This window comes from Phyllobates terribilis, unplaced genomic scaffold (assembly GCF_046119375.1).
Source record: "Phyllobates terribilis strain yellow unplaced genomic scaffold, ASM4611937v1 Scaffold_11__3_contigs__length_659146591, whole genome shotgun sequence".
Taxonomy (NCBI): Eukaryota; Metazoa; Chordata; class Amphibia; order Anura; family Dendrobatidae; genus Phyllobates; species Phyllobates terribilis.
Genome location: NW_027362771.1, coordinates 547,148,405 through 547,167,929, shown reverse-complemented (window position 1 = coordinate 547,167,929; position 19,525 = coordinate 547,148,405). Strand labels below are relative to the sequence as shown.

Genomic DNA, 19,525 nt, shown 5'->3' with positions numbered 1-19,525 from the left:
AAGCCATCTTTTTTTCAACTTCAGCTTACAGATGGTGTTATGTTTGCATCAAGAGTTTTTTTGAAATTTCATTGAATCCATTCTTCCTTCTACCCGTGAAATGTTCTTAGTGCCATTGGCTGTAACACTATTCAAAGCATGATTGATCCACCACCATGCTTCATGGTTGGCGAGATGTTCTGTGCCCTTTTTTCTCCACAGGACTTATTTCCAAAATGGATTGTTTATATGTTCTTTTGCATATGTCCAACGCTGAATTTTATGGTGAGGACGCAGTAGAGGTTTTCTTTTGATGACTCTTCCATGAAGGCCATATTTATGCAGTTGTCTCTGAACAGTAGAACAATGTACTACAACTCCAGAGACTGTCCAGAGAATGCTAAATCTTTCTGAAGGTCTTTTGCAGTCAAGTAGGGATTCTGATTTGCCTCTTTAGCAATGCTATGAGCAGCTCTCACTGAAATTTTGCTAGGTCTTCCAGACCTTATTTTGACCTCCACTGTGGTAACTGCCATTTCTTAATTACATTTCGAACCGAGGAAAGGGCAACTTGAAAACGCTTTGCTATCTTCTTATAGCCTTTTCCTGCTTTGTGGGCCTCCACCATTTTCATTTTCAGAGTGCTAGGCAGCTGCTTAGAAATACCCATGACAGTTGTTTTTTGGCACAAGGTTAGAGGAGGCTGGGATTTTATACAGCTGGGAAATTTGCATCACCTGGCTTTTCCTAACGATGATAGTGAACAAGCCATAACCCTAACAGGCTAATTAAGGTCTGAAACCTTGGTCAAAGTAATCTGAGCACACAAGGGTGCCCAAACTTTTGCATCAGCCCATTTTCCTTTTTGTAATTTTTCAAATGTAAAAAAATTACTATATAACTATATCCATCTATCTATCTAACTATATCCACCTATCTATCTATCTATCTATATACATACACACACATATACACAGGTGCATCTCACAAAATTACAATAACATCAAAAAGTTAATTTATTTCAGTTCAAAAAATGAAACTCATATTATATAGAGTCATTACAAACAGAGTGATCTATTTTAAGTGTTTATTTCTGTTAATGTTGATGATTATGACTTACAGCCAATGAAAACACAAAAGTCATTATCTCAGTAAATTAGAATAATTAAAAAAAAACACCTGCAAAGGCTTCCTAAGCATTTAAAAAGGTCCCTTAGTCAGTTTCAGTAGGCTCCACAATCATGGGGAAGACTGCTGACTTGACAGATGTCCAGAAGGCAGTCATTGACACACTCCACAAGGTCCCAGAGTTCCAATTCTCATTTGGAAATCAAGGTGCCAGAGTTTGAAGGAAGAGTGGAGAGGCCACAATCCAAGCTGCTTGAGGTCTATTGTGAAGTTTCTACAATCAGTGATGGTTTGGGGAGCCATGTCATCTGCTGGTGTAGGTCCAATGTGTTTTATCAAGACCAAAGTCAGTGCAGACGTCTACCAGGAAATTTTAGAGCACTTCATGCTTCCTTCTGCCGACAAGCTTTTTAGAGATGGAAATGTCATTCTCCAGCAGGACTTGGCCCCTGTCCACACGGCCAAAAGTACCAATACCTGGTTTACAAACAACAGTATCACTGTGCTTGATTGGCAGCAAACTCGCCTGACCTTAACCCCATAGAGAATCTATTATAGAGAATCTATGGGATATTGTCAAGAGGAAGATGAGAGACACCAGACTCAGCAATGCAGACGAGCTGAAGGCTGCTATCAAAGCCACCTGAGCTTCCATAACCCCTCAGCAGTGCCCTAGGCTGATCGCCTCCATGCCACGCCGCATTGATGCAGTAATTGATGCAAAAGGAGCCCGACCAAGTATTGAGGGCAGTTACTGAACATACATTTCAGTAGGCCAACATTTCGGATTTTAAAAACATTTTTCAAGCTGCTGTTATAAAGTATTCTAATTTACTGAGATAAATAAATTAATGAACTGAAATAAAATAACTTTTTGATGATATTCTAATTTAGTGAGATGCACCTATATATATATATGGATATATATAGGGGTATATGAGACTGAATATAGGCCATTTATATTTGATAAGTGGAGGAATCCATACAAATACTTGTCTAAAATCTGTCTCTGTCTCAGTCTAAAGAAGTATGGACTTGTAAGTACTTGAAAATACCTTGGGTACCCCCTGTAAACAGCTACACTTTCAAGAGGAAAGCCTGGTCTGACATTTCGGAGTAATGACGGGTCAAGGGGAATTGTAGTATAACATAGCGATCGAATGGTCCTCGATGTAATCCATGGATGACCCCAGTCTGCCAGAGCATCACCTGATTCTAATGCAGGAATTCTGACCCTATATAATAATGGTCAGTTTTTGCCAAAGGTACATTGTATAAGATGGGTCGATTCAGTTTCTTTTGTACGTAATAGATAACTATGATACAAACCGTTAACATCTTCTGAGCCATATCAGAACATGTGAGTGTGTTTTCACGGTTAGCAGATCCAATACTGGACAGGACTCTCTTCAAAACACCTGATAGATACATTCTCAAACTATCCTGGAATTCTTTATTCATATCTAGAAAATTAGCAAACAATAAGTAGAATATGTAGGCAGCTGGTAAATACGGTACATGGTTAATTTAACCCCTCTGCAATGCAGCTATTTTTCAATTTTTTTAATTTTTATTTTTTCCTCTTTGCCTTCCAGGATCCACCATTTTTCTATGTTTCAATCAAGATAGCCATTTAAATTTAAAAAATTGTTATTTTGTGGGATGAGTTGCAGTTTTGAATGCCACCATTCATTTAAGGGAAAAAAAATCTAAGTGGGACTGAGAAAAAAAAACAGCAATTCTGAATTGCTTTTTTTATTTTGTTTACTTTAAATAAGTAAAAATTACCTGGTAACTGTTCTACAAGTCAGTATGATTATAGCTATAGCAAATTTATATAGTTTCCCTTTTATGTTTTACTATTTTAACCCTTTCGCAACCTTGGGGTCTGTCGTTTTTGCATTTTCATTTTTTGCTCCTCTTGTTCCCAGAGCCATAGCGTTTTTATTTTTTGGTCAATATGGCCATGTGAGGGCTTATTTTTTGCGGGACAAGTTGTACTTTTCAATGCCATTACTTGTTTTACCATATCGTGTACGGTAAAACGGGAAAAAAATTCCAAGTGCGGTGAAATTGCAAAAAAAGTGCAATACCACAGTTGTTTTTTATTTATTTTTTTTTACCACGTTAACTGAATGCTAAAACTGACCTGCCCTTCTTATTCTACAGGTCATTACGAGTTCATAGACACCAAACATGTATAGGTTCTTTTTCATTTAAGTGGTGAAAAAAAATTCCAAAATTTGGTAAAAAAATAAATAAATAGCGACATTTTCTAAGACCTGTAGCGTCTCCATTTTTCGAAATATGGGGCTGGGTGAGGGCTTATTTTTTGCGCACCAGGCTGACGTTTTTATTGATACTATTTTGGGGTAGATCCGATGTTTTGATCGCCCGTTATTGCACTTTATTGCAATTTTGCGGCGACCAAAAAACGTAATTCTGGCGTTTAGAATTTTTTTCTCGTTACGCCGTTTACCGTTCAGATTAATTATTTTTTTATATTGATAGATCGGGCGATTCTGAACGCGGCGATGCCAAATATGTCTATGTAGGGTGATTTAAACTTTTATATTTTTTAATTTTTTTTTATATTTTTAAACTTTTTTTTTTTCACTTTTTGCATGCTTCTATAGTCTCCATAGGAGACTAGAAGCAGCAACTGTCCGATTGCCTCTGCTACATACAGGGGATCAGCAGATCCCCTGTATGCAGCAGAAATGGTCCTGTGCTATGAGCGCCGACCACTAGGTGGCGCACATAGCGACCAGCTCATGACAACCGCAGGCGTCTGCTGCAGTCCCTGGGTTGTCATGCCCACCCATCGGTGACCCGCAATCACGTGACGGGGGCCGCCGATGGGCGGGGCTTAGGACGCGCTTCCCAGAAGCGCGCGTTAGATGCCGCTGTCGGAGATTGACAGCGGCATTTAACATGTTAACAGCCGCGGGTGGATGGCGATTCCACCCGCGGCTGTTGCGGGCACATGTCAGCTGTAATAATCAGCTGACATGTGCTCGGTTCAGTGCGGGCTCACCGCCGGAGCCCTCACTGAACCGGGGGATTACAGCCTGTGCGTACTAATACGTCAAAGGCTGTAAAGGGGTTAATTTTTTTTTTTTTTTCCGGCTACTGTAGGGTATGTACAATTTTTCTATAATTCTTTCTGATCTCTTATAATGTTTATATAGCGTCATTATTACATAGTGACCGTTTTGTAAAGGCTTGTCCATAGTGTACTTTCTTATTATTTATAGTGTCGTTCCTTACTACATAGTGATCTTTTGTTATGTATGCCATCTCTTGTAACAAAGTGACCTTCCATTATTAAGTTTCATTTGTGCTTTCCATTTTTACATAGTGTCCTCTCTTGTTATACAGTATATAGCATCATCCCTTATTACAAAGCATCTTATCTTGTAATAATAATAATATCATGTTGTCCCTTATTACATAGTGTCCTCTCTTGTTTTGAACTGAGACATCTCTTAATATATAGCATCTTATGTAGTATCATGTTGTCCATTATTACATAGTGTACGCTCTTGTAATATATAGTGCCGTCCCTTACTACATAGTGATCTCTTGTTATGTGTGCTGTCCCTCGTTACATAGCGTCCTTCCTTATTATGTTTAATTTGTGCTTTCCATTTTAGCAGTGTCTTCTTTTACAGTATATAGTGTGAACCTTTATTACAATGCGCCTTATGTTGTATCATGTTGTCAATTATTACATAGTGTCCTCTCTTGTTATACAGTATATAGTGACATTCTTTATTACATAGCGTCTTACGTTGTATCATGTTGTCCCTTATTACATAGTCTCCTGTCTTTTATGAATTTCGACATCTTTTATTACATAGCGTCTTATGTTGTATCATGTTGTCCCTCATTACATAGTCTCCTCTCTTTTATGAATTGTGACATCTCTTATTACATAGTGTCCTATTTATTATGCATAGCACTGCTCAGAAGGGAAAAAATATGCAGAATGTGCATCAAAGCACGTGTGTTGATCATGAGACCTATAACATGACACCCTTGGTAATTATTTGACATGTCACCTGACACATCTGGTGACTGCCCGGGACCCTGGCTACCCGTAATCTGCCCTTTATAGGTAGCAAGAGAAACAATGCAAACAGTGCAATGGTAATTACCTTTAAGTCTTCCTGTCTCCTCGCAAGTGATTTTGTCGCCTGGATGTGGCATCATGAAGCATTCAGAAGAGCACTGATTAAGAACTTCTAAAAATATGCAATCCTTATATTTTTTCTTCATTGTCTGTATAGCACAACATATAGAAATAACTTAGTCTCAAAGTTAGATGATATGTATGGGCAGCACGCTGACTCAGTGGTTAGAACTACAGCCTTGCAGCGCTGGGTTCCTGGGTTCAAATCCCACCAAGGACAACATCTGCAAGGAGTTTGTATGTTCTACCCGCGTTTGTGTGAGTTTCCTCCGAGTTCTCTGGTTTCCTCCCACACTCCAAAGACATAGTGATAGGGAATCTAGATTGTGAGCCCCAATGGATACAGTGCAGATAATGTCTGTAAAGCGCTGTGGAATCAATGGCGCTGTATACAGTCGTGGTTGAGTGAAGATATTTATTGTCAAACTACTGTGTTTTCTCTTTTTAAATCTTAATGACAACCGAAAACATCCAAATGACCCTGATCAAAAGTTCACGTACCCTGGTGATTTTGGCCTGATAACATGCTCAGAATTTGACACAAATGGGTTTGAATGGCTACTAAAGGTAACATTCTCATCTGTGACCTGTTTGCTTGTAATCAGTGGGTGTGCATAAAAGCTGAGTGAGTTTCTGGGATCCAGACAGACTCTTGCATCTTTCATCCAGCCACTGACGTTTCTGGATTGTGAGTCATGGGGAAAGCAAATACTACACCACACAGGAGAGCTGACAGATCCTCTCCATACTACACCACACAGGAGAACTAACAGATCCTCTATATACTACACCACACAGGAGAGCTGACAGATCCTCTATATACTACACCCCACAGGAGAGCTGACAGATCCTCTATATACTACACCACACGGGAGAGCTGACAGATCCTCTATATGCTACACTACACGGGACACATCCTCTATATACTACACTACACGGGACACATCCTCTATATACTACAGCACACGGGACACATCCTCTATATACACTACACCACAAGGGACACATCCTCTATATACTACACCACACGGGACACATCCTCTATATACTACACCACACGGGTCACATCCTCTATATACTACACCACACGGGACACATCCTCTATATACTACACCACATGGGACACATCCTCTATATATTACACCACATGGGACTCATCCTCTATATATTACACCACACAGGACACATCCTCTATATATTACACCACACGGGACACATCCTCTATATATTACACCACACAGGACACATCCTCTATATATTACACCGCACGGGACACATCCTCCATATGCTAAACCACACGGGACACATCCTCCATGTACTATACCACACGGGACACATCCTCTATATACTACACCACACGGGACATATCCTCCATATACTACACCACACGGGACACATCCACTATATACTACACCACACGGGACACATCCACTATATACTACACCACACGGGACACATCCACTATATACTACACCACACGGGACACATCGACTATAAACTACACCACACGGGATACATCCACTATATACTGAAGCTATACTGAAGGGTTAATTGTTTGTATATTTTGATAGATCGGACTTTTCTGAACGCAGTGCTACCAAATGTGTATTTTTTTTTATTTTTTAAATATCTTTATTTTCAGTAGGATAAAAGGGGGTGATTTGAGCTTTTAGGTATTTTTTTTACTTTTCACTGTTATTGTTAGTCCCCTTAGGGGCGTGCAATCGCTTGTGCTATTATATACAGCGATGGCACAGCATCACTGCATATAGCAGAAATCACGGTCACCTTTGAAGTCTGGCCATAGGCCAAGTTTCAAAGGAGGTCCATCATGACTGGCACAGGGGTCATCAGCTGACCCCCGGCTGTTATGACAACCCTTAGGCAACCTGCAATCACATCATGGGGGCACCGATAGGAGAGAGAATGATGCGCACGCATGTTGGCGTGTGTTAAATGCCGCTGTCAGAGATTGACAGTGACATTTAACATGTGCCATATATGCAAGGTGGATGTCGTGAAGGGGTGAGATACATGTGGGCCCCCTTCCCCACTGTGTCACCTAGTTTCCTGTGGGCCTCTCCCTCACTGTTTCACCTCTAATTTCCTGTGGGACTGCTCAAAGGGTGTAGGGGGACCCAAAGTAAAATAGAGGTGATTAACACAATGGAGGAAGGGGGCCCACAAGAAATTAGAGCAACCAGTGGGGAACGGGGCCCACAAGAAATTAGAGCAACTAGTGGGGGAGTGGGCCCACAGGCAAATAAAGGAACCAGTGGGGGGGCCACAGTCAAATAGAGGAACCAGTGGGGGAGGGGGCCCACAGGCAAATAGAGGAACAAGTGGGGGAGGGGGCCCACAGGAAATTAGAGGTAAAACAGTTGGGGAGGGGGCCCACAGGAAATTAGAGCAACCAGTGGGGAGGGGGCCCACCTGCAAATATAGGAACCAGTGGGGGAGGGGGCCCACAGGAAATTAGAAATTAGAAACTTACTGTGGGCTCCCTCCCTGGTGTCACCTTGCATGAGGCCCCCCTCCCCTGAATGCCTCAGGTGCTGGAGAACTAGTCAGGCTGCAGGAATCCTATAGTTTATTTACTTACTCAGTCACAGACACTCACATTGCAGTCTTCAATGTCCCTCTGCTCCTCTATGCAATACATGGCTGTGCTGCTTGCTTGGGCAGGACAGCCGACCAATCACAGCACAGCTCTTTGCCTGAGCTGTACTGTGAGGTCACACAAAGAAAACTAAAGCTGATTGGCTGCATTGAGGCCAATCAGCTGTTAGACCACTGCTGTGCAGGGTTTGTGGAAGAGGAGCCGGAGACTCATCAGCAGGAAACAGGTGACAGCACTGCTCTCTGCTGATCAGCTCTTGGGTGAGTGTGTGTCTCCTCTCAGCCTCACACAGTCAGCTGTGCCTGTGCTGGCTGCAGTGAGGGTCTGCACGCACGCACCGCTCTTCAATAGAAGCCGGCAGCGGCGGCAGGTGATGCTCGCCGCTGCTGGCTATAGAATAAGGTGCTCGGTGCACGCTAGTAGCATTCAGGGCAGGCAGAAATGAAGGAGGCAGGAGCTGGGGGCGAGCCCACCGGAGGATTCTCTGGTGCTCTGGTGCACCAGTCCAACCCTGAATAGGGGGGACACAATAGGTGAAAAGTGCTTGTTATTTCAGGTCTGGTAATTATAATAAATAGGGATTTTCATATAAAGCTGTATGATCCGGTCATCAGCCTGTATGTTTAAGTGCAATAATCAAGTATCAAGTGCAGTTATCGTGTGCATGGAGGGTGTGGAGACAGATTAATAGTAGGGAGCAGATTCTGAATAATATTTAGAAGGAGGGGACAGGAGAAAGTTAGTTTACTGAGTTGAGATGATAGGCTTGTTTAACGAGATGGGTTTTTAAAGCATGCTTGAAGACGTGGTGGCTAGGCATCAGTCGGATCGTCTGGGGTAGAGCATTCCAGAGAACTGGTGCAGCACGAGAGAAGTCTTGGAGACGGAGGTGCGAGGTTCGGATTATGGGGGATGTTAGTCTTAGGTTATTTGTAGAACGTGGACACATGTAGGGCGATAGACAGAGATGAGAACAGAGATATAAGGCGGTGCAGACCTATGGAGAGCTTTGTGGGTGAGAGCGAGGAGTTTATAGTGGGTAACCAGTGTAATGACTGGCACAAGATGGAGGCATCGGTGAAGCGGCTGGACAGATATACGACCCTGGCTGCCGCATTCAGGTCGGGTTGGAGGGGAGAGTTTGGTTAGAGGGAGACCGATCAGAAGAGAGTTGCAGTAGTCCAGCCGAGAGTGAATAAGAGCAACGGTAAGAGTTTTAGCAGTTAGGTTCGTAGAGGGGAGAAACACAAGAAGTTCAGTATTGGTAAATTTCAGTTTAAGATAGAGTGAGGACATGATGTTAGCAGACAAACAATCCTTGGTATTTTGCATTAGCGTGGGGGTGATGTCAGGTGAAGAGGTGTATAATTGGGTGTCGTCAGCATAGAGATGATACTGGAACCCAAATCTGCTGATTGTTTGTCCAATATGGGCAGTGTATAGAGAGAAGAGGAGGGGGCCTAGGACTGAACCCTGCGGAACCCCGATCGTAAGGGGACGAGGAGAGGAAGAGGAGCCGGCAAAAGATACAGTGAAGGAGCGGTCAGAGAGATAGGAGGAGAACCAGGAGAGAACGGTGTCCTTGAGGTTGATAGTATTGACCACAGTATTAAATACAAGAGGCTAACGCTTTACAGTTCTTATTAACTTAATGGACTTATACCCAAGCGTTACATGAGGGCAGTGAGATACTGGCCTTCACTGCAATCCTTCATTATTACTTTAAAAAAAATCTACAACTGAAATTTAAAGAGGTTCCCCAGGATTAGAAAAGCATTGCTGTCTTCTTCCAAAAACATTGTCACCACTGTCAACGGGTTGTGATTGGTACTGCGGCTCTCTTCCATTCACGCAGCTGATCTTCAGTACTGTACAAAATCTGAAAAAGGTGTTATGCTCTTTTGGGGAGAATTCAGACATGTTGATCTCATCCTGGAAAACCCTTTAATGCAAACATAATTAAAAATTGACTTCTGTATTGTGTTTGCATCTCCCATGCAGACCTATATGTCCATAATTCCAGATTACAAGCAAACTGTGTATTCTGATCCTACAGCCAAATGCTCATCTATCTGCCCTCACTTCTGGCTAATCTAATAAAATATATTTTAGCGAAAAGAAGGGGCGAGAAGAAGGGGACAGACATAAAGGAGAATTGACCGGACAATTTTTCGTTCTTACGCTTTTTTAATTTTTTTTATTTTTTTCTTCTCCTTCTTCCAACAGCCATAACTTTTTTTTATTTTGCTGTCAACATAGTTTCATGAGGGCTTGTTTTTTTGTGCACAAGTTGAAGTCTAGAAATACAGAGTTAAAAAAAATAAAAATAAAAAAAAAAGTGGTGAAAAAAAATTCGGAAGTGAAAAAAAAAGTGGTTTGTTTTGCAATGTTTCGAGAGCCGTAGCTTTTTTATTTTTCCGTCATTGAAGCTATCCGAGGGCTTGTTTTTTTTCCATGGCGAGCTGATGTTGTTCTTGTTATCATTGTTATATGTTGTTATTGATTTCATTTTAGGGTAAACAAGACCTTTTGATTATTATTTTTTGCATATTTTTACAGAGATATGGCGATCAAAAATTGCAATTCTTGCGCTTTGCCATTTATTCTCTTTTTGATGTATACCCCATTGGTAATTGAATTGTTTATTTTGATAGGTCGGATTTTTACGCATGTGGCGATACCAAATCTGCTTATTTTTATCTCTTTATTATTACTTAGTTTTCTCAAATTTTGAAAAACTTTTTTTTTTTTCCCACATTTTATTGTTTTACATCCCCGTAGTGGATTTGAACTTGGGTTCAATTGCTTGCTTGTTCTATATACTGCAATTCTACTCTATTGTAGCCAAGGTTACATTCTCCTATGAAGCCCTGCCACCGGTTGGGTTTCATAGGGGGACCAAGTTGGCAACCATTGGAATCTTAAGCAGACCCCATGACAAGCCATAGGCCCCCTGAGATTGAGTCAAGGGAACTGGAGTTTGAATGCACAGGTGATAGCGCTACTTAAATATCCCTGTCAGTGATTAATAATAAAGAATTATTACAAAGTTACATCATTTATTAGTGTAGATTCTCTTTAAATCAGGACAGATTGTTGCTCAGTCGGCATCATCAGGAAGTAAGTGCGCTACAAACAAATACTAATATATTCACATTTTTTGACTACTGTGCAGCAAAATAAAGGAATTTTACTGTACAGAAAAGTTAATATAAGTTTCATAAAGGCTAAAAGTTAAATTACAAACCTCAATTGTCACTCTATAATAGGATTCACCATGTTTGGCTCCACATTTCTTTGGGTCATACCAATTGCGAATCAAGAAGTCAAAATACTGGAATAAAAGAAAAGAAATTTACCAAACAAAACTAAACCTAATTGTAAATTCTTGCTACGGTTTTAGTGTAATTTTTCTAGCTTTTGATTTCCATAAATTGCCTATTGTTTAAATCAGGTTTTTATGTTAAATGTGTTTTTTAAAACTTTTGCCGATTTTTTTAGTTGGTTGCTTTTATATCACGATCTTTATTTATTACAATAGAAGATTAGTAATCTTCCAATTTTCACACTGAATCTATTGAAGACTCGTACTTCACATCATTTCAGGAAGAGTTTACAGCAGTTTCCTTAGCATCAGAGCCAGGATTACAATGACAAGTACAGTACACACATGGACAAAATAGTTGGAATCTTTCTGTTAAAGTAAGATAAAAACACAATGGTCACTGAAATAACTTGAAACTGTCACTAAAGTAAATTTCAATTTACTTAACCCCTTTATGACAAGGTCAGTAATAGTACGTAGCTGCGCCCTGGGCCTATAGGACCAGCTACGTACTATTACGCGTGCTGCGATCGCACCGGCACACAAGCGGTGCGGAGCGATCACCGCCGGGTGTCATCTGATAGTCACACCTAACACCTGGTACTATGTGCCAGGAGCGGTCCTGCACCACTCCCTGCACATTAACCCCCAAAATGCTGCGATCGAAGTCGATCGCAGCATTGCGGGGGCAAGGGGGGGAGGTAAGCTCTGATACTTACCTCCTCTCCGGCGTCCAGCGATGTCTGCGGCGGCTCCCGGATGTTGTCATGACGACCCGATGTCGTCATGACAACATCCGGGTCACCAGGAGGCAGGAATTTACTTTAGTCATGCACAGTGCATGACCAAAGTAACTTCTCCCTGTGTGTAGCGCTGACAGGCTGCATGGCATAGGGAGCTGCTGCTCTCTATGCTATACAAAAATGAAAGTCCCATAGTGGGACAATGTGTAAAAGTAAAAAAGAGTGTAGGAAAGTGAAAAAATACATTAAAAAAATTGTAAAAATATAAAAAAAAGTCAAAAAAATAATCCCCAAAAAATTAAAATATATTGTGCCCACAATATTTATAATGAAAAAAAACAACAAAAAAACAATAAAAGTACACATATTTGGTATCACCACGTTCGGAACGACCTAACCTATAAAACTGTCCCACTAGTTAACCTCTTTAGTGAACACAGTAAAAAAATAAATAAAAAACGAAGCAAAAAACAATACTTTATCATCATACTGCCAAACAAAAAAATGGAATAAGACGCGATCAAAATGACAAATGCAAATAAAAATGGTTCAGCTGAAAACGTCATCTTGTCCCGCAAAAAACAAGCCACCATACAGCTCCATTGTCCGAAAAATAAAAACTTTATAGCTCTCAGAATAAAGCGATACAAAAAATATTTTTTTCTAGAAAAGTTTTTATTGTGTAAAAGTGGCAAACGATAACAAAACGATATAAATGCGGTACCACTGTAAATGCACTGACCCGAAGAATAACGCTGCCTTATCAATTTTACCACACGCGGAACGGCATAAAAAAATTAAAAAAAACAATTTTGGAATTGCTGGTTTTTGTTTATTCTGCCTCCCAAAAATCAGAATAGAAAGCGATCAAAAAAATATCACGTGCCCGAAAATGGTACCAATAAAAACGTCCCGCAAAAAACAAGCCATTGCATGATTGTCGGCCAAAATATGGAAAAATTATAGCTCTCAAAATATGGTGATGCAAAAACCAGTCTTTGCAAAAAAAAAAAGCGTCTTTTAGTGTGTGACAGCTGTCAGTCATAAAAACCCGATATGAATCTGGTATTGCTGTAATCGCACCGACCCGAAGAATAAAGTCGTCTAATCACTTATACCAAACGAGGAACGGCGTAAAAAAATAAACTCTAGCGTTAGGGTTGTGCAAGGGTTAGGGTTGGGCTAGGGTTAGGGTTGGGGTTATATTAGGGTTGTCCTAGGGTTAGGGTTAGGGTTGGGCTAGGGTTGAGATTTTTTCAAAAGTAAAAGAAAAAAAAAGTGACGATGACATGGCGACTAATGTTGAGCGCGAGTGTTCACTACTTGAGTTTGCATCGGGTACTCGGGTATGCACTGAGTATGGCGGGTGTTCGAGTGACATGCTCGAGTCTCTGCTCCATATGCTTCGCGGCCAAAAAAAACATTGCTGGGATTGCCTGCCATGCACGTGCAATCCCTGCATATTTTTTTGGGTGTCTAACAACTGTGAAACATGTGGGGTGGGGACTCGAACATGTCACTCGAGCACCCGCGATACTTGGTGCATACCTGAGTACCCGATGCAAACTCAAGTAGCGAGAACTTGCTCTCAAGACTAATGACAACTTATTCAATATGATGACCTAATGTTATCAAATTCTGTCGTACCTCTGGGTTCAAACTGTACACTATACCCCTTGATAAAAGCCTTGAGGGGTCTAGTTTCCAAAATGGTGTAAATTGTGGGGGGTTTCTACTATTTAGACGCATCATGGGCTCCCGAAATGCGACATGGCATCCGCTCTGGATTCCAGGCAAATTTGTGTTCAAAAAGTCACACAGTGCTCCTTTCCTTCTGAACCCTGACGTGAGCCCAAACAGTGTATTTTCCCCACATATGGGGTATTGGCGTACTCAGGACAAATTGCACAACAGTTTTTAGCTTCCATTTTCTCCTCTTACCCTTGTGAAAATAAAAAATTTGGGGCTAAAATATCATTTTTCTGGAAAAAGTTTGATTTTTTTATTTTCACAGCTCCATGTTATAAACTTCTGTGAAGCACCTGGGGGTTAAGGGTGCTCACCACACATCTAGATAAGTTCCCTGGAGGGTTCTAGTTTCCAAAATGGTGTCACTTGTGGGGGGTTTCTACTGTTTAGGCACCTCAGGGGCTTTCCAAACGCAACATGGAGTCCGCTAATTATTCAAGCAAATTTTACATTCAAAAAGTCAAATGGCGCTCCTTCCCTTCTGAGCCCTGCCATGCGCCCAAACAGTGTTTTTTCCCCACGTATGGAGTATCTGCGTGCTCAGGGGAAATTGCACAACAAATTTTGGGGTCCATTTGGGTCTATAGTAACATTTTTGTGAAAAAAGTTAAATGTTCATTTTTTTCTTCCCCATTCCAAAAGTTCCTGTGAAGCACCTGAAGGTTTAATAAACTTCTTGAATGAGGTTTTGAGCACCTTCAGGGGTGCAGTTTTTAGAATGGTGTCACTTTGGGGTATTTTCTGTCATAAAGGCCCCTCAAAGTCACTGCAAATGTGATGTGGTCCCTAAAAAAATGATTTTGGTAATCTTGTTGTAAAAATGAGAAATCGCTGGTCAACTTTTAACCCTTATAACTCCCTAATAAAAAAAAAATTTTGGTTCCAAAATTGTGCTGATGTAAAGTAGACATGTGGGAAATGTTATTTATTAACTATTTTGTGTGACATATCCCTGATTTAAGGGCATAAAAATTCAAAATTTGAAAATTGCGAAATTTTCGCAAATTTCCGATTTTTTTCACAAATAAACGCAAGCGTTATCGAAGAAATGTTACCATTATCATGAAGTACAATATGTCACGAAAACAACTTCAGAATCAGTGGGATACGTTAACTCGTTTCAGAGGTTTAACCTCATATAGTGACAGTGGTCAGATTTGTAAAAATTGGCCTGGTCATTAACGTGCAAACCACTCTCGGGGGTAAAGGGGTTAATTAATATCAACTAATGAGAATCAGATATGGCTTTTTTTTTGCTTTTAAATTGTGGTTCAATAGCGGAAGAAAAACTAATTAAACTGGCCTGGACAAAAATGATGGTACTCTTAACTTAATATTTTGTAGCACAACCTTTTAGGCAATTATTGCAAACAAACAATTTCTGTAACTTCCAATGAGACATATGCACTGTTCCACAGGTATTTTTGCCCCCTACTCGTGTGCAAACTGCTCCTTGTGTCTCAGGTGTGAAGGCGCCTTCTCCAGACTGGAGATTTCAGCTCCTTCCACGGATGTTCAAAAGGATTTAGATCAGGGAAGCCACTTCAGGATTGTCCAATGCTTTGCTCTTAGCCATTCTTGGATGATTTTAGCTGTGTGTTTTGGGTCATTGCCCTGTTGGAGGACCAATGATCTGTGACTCAAACAAAGCTTTCTGACACTAAACAGTACATTTCACTCCAGAATGCCTTGATAGTCTTGTATGCAAATTGCCTTGTCAGAGAGGAAGAAGACTTGAACTCTATAGCGCCACCTGTTGAAAGCAGCAATCCTGTAAGTCACTATTGACCCTTTAACAAGCCTTGCAATAAGACTTAGGATAAAAGCCAATTCAGAACCTCAATTTGCAGACACGGTGTTTGGGGGTATTGGCCCTTGTAAGTGCAAAGTATGAGAACTAATTTGGCTAGGTGAGAGGCTCTAGATTGAGGTCGAAGAGGTAACGTTTCTCCTTGTGGAGAGTGACATACCGGCTCTGTCATGCCAAGGCAACATACTGATGAGGGCCAATAGTCAGAAACACAGAGTCTGCAAATTGAGATTCTGATTTGGCTTTTCTCCTACGTCATATTACAAGACTCGTTAAAGGGTCAATATTTACTTATAGGATTGCTATAGGATTGCTACTTCCAACAGGTGGCACTATAAAGTTCAAGTCCTCTTCCACTCTGAACAGGCAATTTGCATATTAAATTTCCCAGAGGAGCTTTGCATGACGAATAAGCCTCCTTACCTTGGCATGCCAGAGCTGGTATATCACTCTTCACAAGTAGAAACATTACCCCTTAGACCTTGATGGTCTTGTGATTTCATTGTACCCTGCACAGACACACGACACCCTGTGCCAAATGCAGCAAAGCAGCCCCAGAACATAACAGAGCCTCCTCCATGTTTCATAGTCGGTATACTGTTCTTTTCTTTCTAGGTTTCATTTTTGGGTCTGTGAACATATAGCTGATGTGACTTGCCAAAAAGCTCCAGTTTTCTCTCATCTGTCCAATGGATGTTCTCTCAGAAGCTTTGTGGCTTGACAATATGCATTTTGGCAAATTCCTGTCTTTAGGTTTTATTATTTGCTTTCAACAGTGGTTTCCTCCTCGGTCATCTACCATAAAATCCAGGATTTTAGGCAAATTCCAGTCTCACTGTTTTTATTATTTGCTTTCAACAGTGGTTTCTTCATTGGTCATCTTCCATAAAGTCCATTTTGGCCAAGAGAAGACAGTGACAGATGTCACCTCTAATCTATTTGGAAATTGTTCTTGGATATTTAATTACCATTCATATTAACCATCTCTTCAATTTGTCAGCAATTTTCCTTTTACGGCCACATCCAGGCAGGTTGGCTTCAGCCCCATAGACTTTAAACTTCTGAATCGTGTTCTGTGCAACTGAAGTAACAAGGACAATCAAGCTCTTTGGAGATGTTCTTATAGCCTTTACCTTTAACGTGTTTGTCTATAATTTTCTTTCTAATCTCCTGAGACAACTCTTTCCTTAGCTTTCTTTGTTCCTGTTCAGTGTGGTATCATGATACCAAACAGCAAAATGACTACTTTTTACCCTTGAAATAGGCAGGCTAACTGATTACAGGTTTGTAGACACCTGTGATGCTAATTAGAAGACACATTTTAGTTTAGCATGTCCCTATGTTGAAATTGAAGCTCATACATTTAAATGGGTGAGCCCGGGCTATATATGGACTGCTTATTTTCAGTTTTGGTTCTGTTATACATTTTGTATCCAAAAGAGGCAGTTTTGTTCTGTTAAACTGGATGGTTTATGGACACTTAATAAACTGCACGTTTGTTTGAACCAGTGAACTGGGTCCTTGTGTGTGCACCAGCGTCTACCAGAGAGCCGATCCCTTACAATTGGTGCTTCGAATGTGGGCAGAAATCCCAGAGGAAACAGTTGATTGCTGTTTGGAGACTGCATGTCCTTGGTAAAGGCAGCTGTAACAGTGTCCAAGCGCAGTCTGAAGCCATGGAGGTGCTAACCAAGCAGTTGGTTCAGGCTAACATCCAGCAGCAGCAGGTCCCACAGTCCTCTATAGGATTTTCTCCGTTTGAGCTTTTGTATGTCAGATACCCCCGTGGACTCCTGGATATAATGAAGGTGATCTGGGAAGCAGAGGCTACATCCTACAGGAGCTTGATTGAGCATGTCACGAAAATACAAGATAGGATTGGCGAAGTGATGCCCATCGTGAGAGAACACCTCCTCCAAGTGCAAAAGGCGCAGTCACAGGTGTACAATGGCAGGGGTGAGACAGTTTGGCCCTGGAGATCGGGTACTAGTACTGGTATCCACGGTAAAGAGCAAATTTCTGGCAGGATCCCTACCAGGTAGTCAAAAAGATTTGCAAGGTATATTATAAAGTCCACCAACCGGGAAGAAGGAAGTCCTACCAGGTGTACCACATCAATCTGATCAAGCTATGGCAAGATAGGGACCCCGTGGAAGCTCCATGTTTTCTGCCTAAGCCCAAAGATGATGTGAAAGATGTCGAGGTTGTAGAGATGCTGTCACCTGCCCAAAAGCAGCAGTGTCGAGAACTGTTTCATCGGAACAGAGACCTGTTTTTAGAGTTGCCAGATTGTACTCAGGTCATAGAACATGTGTAGCACCCTGGGGGCTCGGTTGCTACAGAGGTATTGCATCTCATGCAGATGTGCGATATCTCACTCTCAGGTAAGGATGGAGTGTGAATCAGGACCCCGACACCTGCATGCATTACACCACATTTCCAGGGGGCAGTGCGACCGATATGCTCCAAGTAGAGTGCGACAGTCCCTGTCCCTGGCTGGAGTGGGGGGAGGGAACACCTAGGAAGGGGGAACCCTGTAGTGCAGGAGCAGGGAGGAAGCAGTTCCTGGGTGCACCTAGAGGGAGGTATAAAAGGAGGGCACGATCTTAGATCAGTGGTTAAGTTCATGGAGAGAAGGCAGCAAGAGAGAAGATGTGACAGAGCAGGACTCTGTGGAGCTCTGCTCCGGACGCGGGTCTAGACTGTGAGGCCCAGTCAGCACTGAAGAGAGAGAGAGAGAGTTGGGGAGAAGAAATGAAGAGGAGCGGAGGAGGCTCCAGGAACACAGAGGAGAGAAGGGACCCCAGGGGTGTGGACCAGCTGGTGGCCACCACACGCCCGCATCTACCTGCGTAGAGGGGTCAGGCCAAGGGGGAGACCGGTCCCCGAAACTAGAGGAGGCGGGAAACTACCCTCAGCTAGAAACCGGAGGCTGTGACATTTCATGTGGTGCAGCCCCTCACTATACCCGCTAGGAAGGCACCACATAGGGTCAGGGAAACTGGCGCCGAGGTTTACCCAGAGAAGGTCCGAGGCAGCCGGACAGAAGCGTGGTCACTGGTGGGGTATGACAGGCCGGAGGAAGGATACGCAAAGGGGGTCCTGAGAAGCGCTCCAAAATTATCTGAGAGTTGGCCGAGCCCCCTCACCTGGTGAACATGGTGCGACGCGGGAAGTTACAGCCGGCCGGAGTAACGTGGAATAACGAACTGTGAGTAAAGATCCTGGACTGCATTACAGAAACTCTGAGTCATTATTCCCGCGCACCATCACCCCCATCATCCACCTACACTGCCCTGGGGCTACACTCCTCCCGTGGGGAGTTATACCATTCCTGTGCTGCTCACCGACACCAGCCCCAGCGGTCTGCCCTGCAGCGGCGGTTCATTCTGACCACAATCCACGGGTGACGTAGTCGGACATTTGAAAATAATGAAAACCACATCAATAGACTGCCACTGGTTTGACCACCCTGAGCCACAGTACCGGGTCATCGCCACGGTGACTACAACCCCCAGCATCCCACAAAAGGCCCAGTTCCGGGTTCCCCACGCGGCCCAGGGGGCGCGTCAGCTTTGGCGTAGTCGGCAGGATTTCGTGCCCGCAACTAGCGGGTACTGCGTGCCCGAAAAGAGACTGTTTCACTGTATTGAAAATGGCGCCCGCCCCAGAAGAACGGACGCCATGATGTGCGCGCCAAAAGACGATAGGAGGCCACCTCCCATCGTGGGCCAGGTCCCAGAATGGCGCCAAAGACGGAGCCCACCCCCAACAGCCATGAGTGCGGCTGCAGAGATGTCCATCAATGTGCTGGGGCTGCCCCTGAGAATGATTGTCAGAAGATGGCCCCGGGACCACCCCCAATGGGAGCGGAAAGAGAAGAAAACCGGGGGGCAGGGTGTGGTTTGGATGAGTCTCGGCAGACCACACCCGGAGATGGCAAGCAGCACCGACTCCAGCACCCTGACGGGTGGCT

The 19,525-nt window shown here is 42.6% G+C and overlaps 1 protein-coding gene across 2 annotated transcripts in view; it reads right to left on the bottom strand.

The window, feature by feature from the left end:
- Positions 1–19,525, bottom strand: part of LOC141165319 (RING finger protein 112-like) — a 231,376-nt gene that overhangs the window by 30,921 nt on the left and 180,930 nt on the right. For both annotated transcript variants that reach the window (XM_073650918.1, XM_073650917.1), the window contains exons 8-10: positions 11,170–11,256; positions 5,268–5,391; positions 2,437–2,570 (exon numbers count right to left, since the gene is read on the bottom strand). In XM_073650918.1, the coding sequence (XP_073507019.1) occupies positions 2,437–2,570; positions 5,268–5,391; positions 11,170–11,256 (345 nt within the window). The remainder of the gene's footprint in view (positions 1–2,436; positions 2,571–5,267; positions 5,392–11,169; positions 11,257–19,525) is intronic.